This window comes from Seriola lalandi, unplaced genomic scaffold (assembly GCF_002814215.2).
Source record: "Seriola lalandi dorsalis isolate HSWRI2012SDOR001 ecotype SW California unplaced genomic scaffold, Sedor1 jcf7180002054971, whole genome shotgun sequence".
NCBI lineage: Eukaryota > Metazoa > Chordata > Actinopteri > Carangiformes > Carangidae > Seriola > Seriola lalandi.
In genome coordinates, this window is record NW_019525522.1 from 1,229,954 (window position 1) to 1,240,796 (window position 10,843).

At 41.4% G+C, this 10,843-nt stretch overlaps 1 protein-coding gene across 1 annotated transcript; it reads left to right on the plus strand.

Moving 5' to 3' along the window:
* Positions 1–601: 601 nt before the first annotated feature.
* On the plus strand, positions 602–3,755 carry LOC111646438 (uncharacterized). The gene is made up of 2 exons (XM_023395922.2): positions 602–2,170; positions 2,616–3,755. The coding sequence occupies exons 1-2, from the start codon at positions 2,136–2,138 to the stop codon at positions 3,409–3,411; spliced, it is 831 nt and encodes a 276-aa protein (XP_023251690.1). The 5' UTR covers positions 602–2,135; the 3' UTR covers positions 3,412–3,755.
* The last annotated feature ends 7,088 nt before the right edge of the window (positions 3,756–10,843 follow it).

Sequence of the window (10,843 nt, forward strand, 5' to 3'; positions counted from 1 at the left end):
ACTTGGTGGATTGTTAAAGTAGAGCTCAGAGATAGGGCAACCATTAAAGAACAAAGGCGGGGAACAAACGGCTTACTAAGAACTTATATAACTGTTGTGGTTTCCTAGCCGCTGTGTGCAAGTGTACAGCGTGTCTGTCAGCGGATGTAAAGATTGCCATATGTCTTGTGTGCTTCAGCTCAGGGCAAAACACGGTACACCTGACTATTCAAGAACCATGTACTGCATATGTAAAACATTATAAAAAGGACTTTTTTTTGTTCATTTTACAAAAACATTTTACATAACATGGTAAATTATTAAAACAGCAGCATCTTTGTACATAGAAAGATACAATATGATCTGATGATCCTTTATATGATTCCTTTGTGCGGGGTACCAGTCACACATTTATATTTCCATTCAGGGCTTGTTTAGATAAACTCCCACACCTATCCAGCACAGATGAAACCAAAATAGTTGAGTGTGTGCAAACAAACATGCACACACACATAAATCTATTTGACAGAATACAAGAAGGGAAATAGGAGAAATTAAGTTCTGAATGAATCTTTCCTGAGAGTTCATCTTAAGGAAGCTGCTCCGTACTGTTTCTCTAATGGTGTGCACTCTCAGTGAAGTGCACACCACTTCATGAGGGCTTTTAAGTTATGAAGGCAGCAAACTAAAGATGATTAGTCTTTGCATCACACACACACACACACACACACACACACAAAGCTTTCATTTTTATTTAAATTTATGTTTAAGTCCAACTTAAATCATCCCTTAAGTCATCCCTTCTTGTAGTATACAACATTGCATGATCTGTGCTCATGTCTGTAAGTTAGATAAGATGGAGACTTCAGCAGGAAAGAGTTTACGCTGTGCTGTGTTCTTGCATATTATCCAACATGACTATGGCCTCTCATGAATGCAACACTACACACTTTGTAAATGTGAGTCTATAGTGTCTCATGACCGGACATTGTCCTGTTGGAGTTGGCAAAGAAGCTCGCACACAAATAGTCACATGTTGTGTGATACACCCTTACACACGCCTTGCCTGTTAAACATCATCACGTGTGTCATGTGCACTAAGCTCAAAGTGAAACCATCTATTCCCAGTCAACCATCACAGAAGTAACATTTTATAATACAGCCCAGTGTAATTTCACTGTAGTCAGGTACAAGTACATTACATACTGGTTCCTACTGGAACTTAAATGTAGATTCAGTGGAAGAAAACAATTTAACATTTTAAAAGAAAAAACAAAAAATGTATATTATTTATAAATACTGGGTACCTACCAGGTACAGTGCTGGGTAACAACTGTTTTACTGTACCAGCATTTATGAGAAGAAACCAGTAAGTGTTTCGATGGTATCTGATTCAACAAAAATGACCATGTAAATATAATACTTGGAAAAAAAGTGTCACAACTGCAGCAACTAGTGCATTAAGCAATGTAAGTCATAATGCCAGAGTGGGCTGAGTGATTAGTCAGGTCAGAGGAGCGTCAAATCATTTAGCAGCAGTTACTAAGTCAATTGGGTCACACCCTAGTTGTTGTGGAGACGGTTGTGCCTCAACCTGTCTGCCCTAAAACAACATCCAAAGTACTGTCATCAGGTGTGGGTTGTCATCGACGCTGAATCAGGGAGATAAGTCATTCAACACACGAAAACAAGTTGCAACAATATTTCCCACACACTTTCTGGGTTTATATGCAGTCATTCAGTTACAGGGGTCTGTTGTATTTCAATATTAGTTGGCATGAAAGGTTCTTCAAGAGCATCTTGACAGCGATCTTGGCAGCTCGCTCCCTGGCACCAGCTCTTCCACCCAGTATTCCTTTCTGGCTCTTTGTTGCATGGAAAAACACGCAGGTTTACACAGATGTCAGTAATGCAGGGAAACCCCTCAGGCTCAGATTCTCCAGCAACATGAGCCAGATGCAGTCTGGCTCACCTCCAGACGAGACATGATGACATTTATGGACTGAGCCAGTCGGGGTGAAGCAACCAGCGCCGATAAAGAGGAAAGAGTAGAGACTCCTCACACGCTTTGCTTCAGCCCTGTGGCAGCCAGGGTGGGATGAGTCGCTAGCATGGAAACTAAAAGCTATCAGGCCACATCCAGGTGAAACAGGACAATGACTTTCAATCTCAATTCCCTGCCAATACACAGGTGAGTCCCACACAAACAGGATTCAGTTCTCTGTTCTCAGATACATGGATTTAATGATCAGCTGAGTCAGCTGTTGATTTTTGGATATGAAGATCCCCTTTAGATACTTACTTTCCTTAATGGCTCTTAGTTGCTCTGTTATCCTTTAAATGAAATGAATGCTACACCAATACTATTTCAGTCCAACTCAATAAAGATAAGGCCAGGTGAGTTTCACCCTCAGCCGTGTTAAATGGTGCCTGTAAAACTGAAGTATGTATTGATGTCTTGTTTGCTTTCCTGGGCCTCTGACTGTTTGGATAAGACAAGAGCATAGTCATAAAAAAAAGGAGAAATATTTACACCTTCGAAGCAGAGCGACATACTGAGTGTGAAAATAAGGTGTGTGTGTGTGTGTGTGTGTGTGAGACATTGATCTAACCTCCAAGTGTTAAACTCTCTGCAGATCACACCAACTTTTAAAGTCCGTCTGGGAGATATGCTCTTGGTGCTGGCTCGGCTCAGTCACAGGAGGAGTGCTGTTGGCCTCCAGAAGATGGCTGCGCCGGTTCTTACTGCTAAAGCTGGTGATGGTGCTGCTGCTCCCCCATGGAGCAGGCATCCCCCTGCTGTTGGGCTGTATGTTGAGCCTGCGAGCGCTGCTGCTGCTCCGCTCCCCTCACATCTCCACCAAGCCCTCCACTGTATTCCTGGGCCAGCTGGCTCTCTCCGACAGTCTGGTTCTGCTGCAGTGGGTGCTGCGGCTGGGAGCGACGCTGTCCTGGTGGATGGAGGAGGTGGGCTGTGAGGTTGAGATGGGCCTCGTGAAGAAGGGGGAATCGGTTTGGTGGAGGGAGACTGTGAGCGTGCTCTGTCAGCAGCTGCTTGATGCCCACCACCTGGCCTCTCTGCTCCTGCTGGGGCTGCTGGGGCTGGAGGCTACGCTGGTGTCACGTTGGCCCCAGCAGACTCGAAACTTCCGGACCTCTCACTGGGCTCAGCTCACCTGCAGCCTGGTCTGGATACTTGTGCTGCTAGACCTCCTGCTATCACTACACTCAAAGATTTTACATAACGCCAGACCTCAGATTTACTCCTCAAAACTCAACGACTCTCAAACTTCATATGGGGGTTTGGGGCCCCCTCCCCCCCTTCCTGTTTTCTCCCCCTGCCTGAGGAGGATATTATGGCTGGTGAATTTATGGCTGCAATATGCTGTGTTACAATGTAAAGCACGGAGGAGAAAGAGCTCTTTAGATTAAAAGTTGTGGCTGAAAAAACAAATACACCCGTCAATTCTTTGCCCTTTTTAATATATTTTATTTATATAACAAAACTACATTGAATGTGTGTGGTGATTATTATGAGTCTCTGGATTTATATAGGCTTTACATTGAGACTATACTTTAGCTGAAAAGCAGCCCATGTGTCTGTGAGCCTGCATCACATCACACAGGCTCACAGACACATGGTTTGGACTTTAAGAAAGAGTCCAATACAGGAAATGTGTCTCCGGTTTGAGAATGTGTAACATAAAAACCTGAATATAAAAAGCAGTAACAATAGTACAAACTTGTAGAATAATAAATGTTGTTATGAAATGTGACTCTTATGTGGGATTTTCAAGCAAACGTTTACTCAGTTTATTTACATTTGAGATGCTTGAGAAGTGAGCTGATCTCACATTTAACAGTGACAGGTTATTATCTGTTTCATACTGTAAACTCACACCGTCCTCTGTTTGAGATGGCAGAGAGCCCAGGAGAAGATGTTAAAGTAAAATACAACTCTCATGAACAGATGTTAGAAGAATGACACTGCACACGACAACATCTTACCTCAACATCATCCATCTCAAATGAATGTTGCCCCTCACAATCTCTCATGGGTGTTTGAAAATGTGTTTTCTGTTTGCATGGCATGTATTTCCTGCTCACCAATAGTTGATAAATGTCCCTGTTTACATTTCCCCCCCCCCAGCGTATTATTTCTACAGCAAAACGGATGCAGAGCATAAAACATCATAAAACAAGTGTGACAGTTCAGTGGCAAGATTTTTTTTTTTGCTAATATAGGGAAACGGCCGTAGCCACACACATACATCACAGAGAGAGAGAGAGAGAGGGTGGAAAAGCATTTTCTGCATGTACAAGTGTGACCTGGGTCAAGCTGATAAGACGGATGCTACAAACATGTGGCTTAGAGGCTTGAAGGCTGTACCCAGGCACACTGTGGCTTCAGCTCACATATCAGCCCATGCAATCATCCGCGCACAAATTTGTCTCTGTTTCTATGAAAGATCATAGATGTAAATCCTCTGAGTAAACTGGCTGCATTTGAGATGTCTGGAGGACATAACACCACACACGCACACACACGCACACACACGCACACACACACACACGACACACACACACACACACACACACACCAAAGTCACTGCTGTATGTTTTGATGCAAAGAACAATTTAATAGAAAAACTCTGAATATAAAGTTACTGTAGACCGAATACAAATTCATGATTTTATTGTTGTAGTATGATCTGTGTCCAGCAGAGAGAAGCACAGAGCTACTGAATCTGAGTCTGAGGAGGATGGAGGAACCCAGCTCTTACACCAAACTAATTTGTATGGCTGCTTGGGTGTGTGTGTGTCTGTGGTGTGTCTGTGTGTCTGTGTGTATGAGTGTGTGTGTGTGTGTGCAGCTGCAACTTTAAGGGTTCCTGGAACTAATTGATTAAAACCAAGAAACAACAGGGTGCAGAGGAGTGAAGAACACTGGTGGCCGTCTCCTTCCCATGATGCTCTCTGTTTGGCAGCGGTAGCCCCTGCACAGTCTACTTTGGCTCTGGAGCTGTCACTCACTAGCATAAACAATGTGGGAGGTCAGCCTTTTAAAAATAATGATAGATCCTGTTTACCCTCTTCAACAAGTCAAGGTTCATCTGCGCACTGAGCAGAGCAGCACTGAGCAGTGTGATTATTATTTACAAAAGGTGCAGACATGTGATGGGACCTCCAGAGTCGACAGATCTGTGTAAACATTAACACATATTTTACACAAAGATAGCACAAAATTAACACAATTACATTGCTGGCCATAGAGTGAATCAATGCAGCCCAATATTTGGCTAATAATTAACGTACTGTACATTATGACCTCTTGCCTCTTGATATGTAGCTCAACAGCGCCCCCCTTCTGTACTCTGAGATTCACCATTTGCCTGGGAATTGTAAACGTTCTTGTTTACAGATGGTGGGTGAAGCATAAACAACATCCTAATCTGTTTACTTGTTATCACTTTTACATACTGCATTTTTTCGTACTAATGCAGGAGTTTTCCATAGCGGACATTTTGACTTGTCAGCTTCCAGTGTCCCATTAAGTGTAACAATGAGACATCATGTACTGAGAAATGATTACATCAGATCAGATGATTTTCACTAACTATTGGGAATACACTCACATCCGCCCGAATGGCTTTCATCCTGAGGCAATGATTTTAGTTGAATGAGGTATATTGCCTCTACATGTAATGGTTTTACATTGTTTTGCTGGCATTGTGCAATATACAAGAAGACTTCAGTCTCCAGTTGTGCTAGCAGCTCATGCAGATGTTAAGCAGGTATATTGTTTACAATGTTCACCATCTTAGTTTAGCATGTTACCTGATGCTAATCACTTCAGGCCGACGAGAGTGTCATCCGTTTCTCAGGTATTTGGTCATAAATCTAAGTAGTGGGTGAACAGAATCTTTGATCTGATGATGTTTGATGAAAAATCAGGATCAACGATGTCAGTAGGATTAATTGCCTGGAAACCAGGAATGTGTGTATCACATTTCATGACCATCCATCCTGCAGTTGTTGAGATATTTCAGTCCGGTGTGGTAGACTGACTTATAAACTGTCATTTCCATCCCTTGTTGAAATTCTAATATTTTTGATTTCTTTGACAGCAAGGCAATAACCTTTGTGTTTTTTTCTGTCTACTTTTAGGTACAAAAAATAAAAAGTAAAAAAATAATGTACTATCTCTCCAACAGAATTGTATTCTTTGCAGCTTGAAACAGTCTTTGGATTCTTGTGTTGGAAAATTCATTTGTAACACCTCATTTTATGGGGCTGTAATTTCCAAATAATTGTTTCAGAAAGCTACCTTGAAATAGCTGCTAGTCTTACCTATAGAGAAAACAGAGGCAAAGTTCATGACAGTAAATGTAAATAACTCAATAGAGACTTTCACCTTTGTGTCATGGGGGATTTTGGGGGCACTTTGACTTATGAGCTCAGTATTTAGATCCTTTATCTGCCTTATGATGCCAATGAAGCACATTAGAATTGAACTAAATGCAATTATCCCCTTCTGTAATGCCAATTCTCCCCCAAAGAAGACCTTGTTTGGAAAAGAACTGATTATATCTTTGACGGCTGACTGTTTACTGTATGCACCACGAGTCAAGGTACACCAGCCCATTATATCACAAACAGCCAGCCCTGTCTGCACAGGCTGGGGTCAGTCTGGTCAGCCTGTCTGCCTCGCCTCTCATTCTGCAGAACGAACGCTCACCCATGGCTGCTCATGCTGCACCTATCAGTGCGGTGGGGTAAACAGCCACTGCTCAATCTCAGGCTGTGTCTGCAGTCTCCCTCTGTGGCCTCAGCCACAGCCAGCAGCATTGATCCGGGCTCTGCTCAGCTGCGGAAGAGCTGGTCTATAATCAGGTCAGAGCTAAACGCTGGCTCACAGGGTCTAAGGTCAGCTCCACACATACACACATACGCACTTAGGAGACCCCACTGCTGTCATGTTAATATCAGTCCATGAAGCCTGTAAAGCCCAAGACTCTAGTGTTGCACTGCCTTGCTGCTTTTGTCCAGATCTGTTGTCAGGACAGAGGTATGTATGGCACGACGGGGCTGCCCCTAAACCCTCCTGGAGCCAGTGAATGAGAGGATGGACGGAGGCAAAGGGAGGAAAGCAAAGGAAATACACTCATCGTCGCATTAAAGGAGAGCAGGACAGAGGGGTCGAATAAGAGAGTTGGGAAAGGGAGTGGAGGGGGGTGATGGTGCAGTAATGGGGTCTTTGTTCTGGTTGGTGTGACTCACAAAGCCTTGGCCGCAGCAGCACAGCTTAGTTACCGTTACCAAACACAGAGAATAAGGAGGGAGGAGAGTGTGTGTGTGTGTGTATGTGTGTGTGTGTGTGTGTGTGTGTGTGTGTGTGTGTGTGTGTGTGAGGACTGGGGGATTTCTGCAGCCCAATAAAACCTTACATGTCTTACGGTTCATCCAGTGCTTGCTTGGACTGTCACTACAGACAGACAGCCGTCATTACAGTCAGGCTTGGTGTTGAAGACGTTACACAAACTAACTTTATAAACAACTGATAATTGGTTGCCCAATATTTTGCAGTACATCACCTTTGATTGCACAGGAGGTTTTTGGGAAAAGACGTGATGAGCTCATAATAAGTTTGTACTTGTTTGTACAAAAACATCTGTTACTCGTAGCGTATGTCTGAAAACTTGTGAATCATATGGTTGAGGCAGAATAATGGTTTTTAAATTAACTTAACTTAATGACATAAAATTATTGCCATAATTATGTGAAGATGATACAGTTCTTAAAACATTACAAAAAAAGTCTGGTATATTTGGGAAAATATGTGCTTTTTGTAGGGTATTGTGAGAAATTCCTTGTAAGACAGTGTTTTTAGCCATGCTAGCAGCAACATGCTAATGATGGCAATGCTGGCAACCAATTTTCCTCAGACTGAAATATCTTGTTAATTATTGGATGAATTTCCACGGCATATTGTACAGATATTCATGTTCAAAGTCGCATTAAAACACACATTGATTCCAATGAAAGTATGAAAACTGCGGCATTTTCTCATTTTAGCATATAATACGAACTGTCATGAGAATACATTCATCCAAATATAGTTTTTTACTCCCTACTGTTGATGATCTAGTGTGTCATTCCAGCTGAAAATATGTCTCCACCAAATAAACCTCACAGTATGTAACTTCTGCTGCTGGAGGTCTCTCAATCAAAACAATTACAAAAGAGGACGTTTGGTGATGTCGTAACGTGTGGGATCATGGGAGTTGTTGTCTTCACCACCTTTGCCGTCAGTTTCTCTGGATTTGGATTCCTTCAGTGTCAATCGTTCAGGAGGTTTTCACCAGGAGCCAAATTATCCACAGAGGCCTCCTCTTCTCCAAATCAAACAGGCCACATGATCATAACCAGTAAAACACTGAATAAAGTAGTTTCACATTTCACCATTGACAGGCGACCAAATGAAATGGACTGTTACGGTGATTCAAATCAAGGATTTCTCTAGGTTAGAAAAACGCTGAAAACATTTGAGATAATGTAAGTGAGTACACGACTCAAAAAAGTATTTAACATAGTTCTAGAATATTTTTTGAACAGTTTGATGTGGAAAAGTGACATGATACTACTTTAACAGGAGACTCTTTACGAAGCTAATGAAGTAATGCTATGTTAAAGATGACTAAGTGAAGGAAAACACTGGAATCATGTTATGAAACGTCATTTAAGGAAACATGTTTCTTATCACACAGTGTGACTCATTCTATTTAAACGCTTCAACACCAACAATCAAGAGGTTAAAGACATCAGGCTGTGTGTAATGTATTGCTTGTGTGCATGTTGAAGGTGTGTGTGTGTGTCATGTGTGCATGCATGTGTGTGTCTTAGTTCAGCGTATGGAGTAAGCAGGATGTCCTGTCCTCCCTGCTGCTATTGTGGAGTGGTCAGCCTGCCAGACGCTACCCCCAAAGACCACTTCCCCTCTTTCAAGTGCCTCTCTCACTGTCGCTCACACACACACACACACACACACACACACACACACACACACACCAACACACAGCCCCATGCCAGCTTGAACACAATGGGAACCTGCCCAACACCGCCCTGTCACCTTACTAAAAATAACTCTTTTGGTGGCCTCACACATGAAGATTGTACTGTAACAATGGTGTGGCAGGACTTTGATCAGCCAAAATAGCACCATGTTATTCTGAGGTATCATAATGACAGTTAACAGTCTATTTGGCTGGTGTGAAATTGGCAGAGACCCTGAAGATGTCACCCGCCCATTATGAACTATAATTATAGTTTCTTTTTATATGGGTTTTTTTTTTGCACTGCAGGTTATATTTTACAGTTTGGGAGCAGTAGGTCAGACGCCAGTCACTTGTTAGTCTCATGTCAGTCACTCACATTGGGAAGCTTATTCTTTGGTTACTGGACATAAGCACTTAATGTCAGGTTAATAAAATGTTAAATAAAATGTATTTAATATAATCATATAAGTCTATTTGTAATATGTGGTTAAAGAATATGAAGGTTGTTTCCTTCATTAAACAAATGTGAACATGTTGATTGTTGTTTTCAGCAGCTACAATAAGTAAAGTCTAAAGTCCATTCTTTTATAATTTCACACTATTATTTTCCACTGACAGTGGTGGAAGAAATATACAGATCCCTTAATTAAATAATGTAAGTGATACCACAATGTAATATAAAGTATAAAGTAAAGAGTCCAAAACTTTAGTAGAAGGACATTATCAGTAAATATACTTAAAGTTTTGAAAGTTAAAGTACTTCTTAATGCATAATCAGAACTTTTAGCTTGTTTTAAATTATATTATGGAATTATTATTATTTTCATAAATGTGTAAGCAACATTTTAATGTATCTGGTTGAGTTGCAGCTACTACGACATATACAGTACTTTCATGTAAACGTTGTTATTTGTTGATCATTTGTTTTGTATATAAAATCTGAATCTGCTAAGTGACTATTAGGGACTGTATGAAAATTATTATATAGACAAGAGAATTAGAGAATGGGGAGGGTTAGGGAAGGCAGAGTAGCTTTTATTTGGGAGAGCAGGAGGGGAGGCTTTTAATTTTTCCTCACCCTGATTCATTCTTCCCTCATGAGATTTACTGTTAAAGAAAAATAAAAGCAAATGTGGTTTTGTGGCTTCCATTTTGGAACAGACGTCTCCAGCAGAAGGCTGGTGTGTTAGCAGCCACAGAGCTGCTGCCTGTTCCCAGGCATCAGTGGCTGTAATAGTTGTTCACTTATCAGTTCTTTAATAGACAATGGGGGGAACGTTCACCATTTGTCATGTCTGACCAATTAGCCTATATTATTTCAAGATACTCATGAGGGCAGGGTTGCAGTTTTCCCTCAAATTTAAGGAGAGTGTCCAAAGAAAATATAAACAGTTTTGCTTTTTACATAATATATATGTTATATATGAATATAAAACTTAACACCCACACCTCACCCCACCAAGTATCTTTCATAATGTCCCTTACTAAAGCTATAAATAAATGTGTAGGGGAATAAAGCACAGCCTATTTACAGCACATCTGGGATGTGGTGTTATATAATATACTTAAATACTCAATTATAGAACAATACTACAGTATTTGATTAAACTTCCTTCTATTAGCGGAGGCAGACACAGCAGAAATGTCTGTTATCACACTGATTAACTAGTGAGGTTAAATGTTTAATAAACGTCTGTGTCTGCTCTTAATAAACTGTGAGCTTTCCAGCTGATGACACCAGTCTTTGCCCCCCCTCCCTGTCCTTTCCTCCTTCTCCACAATCCTCTATTCACACTACACCCCCCCCC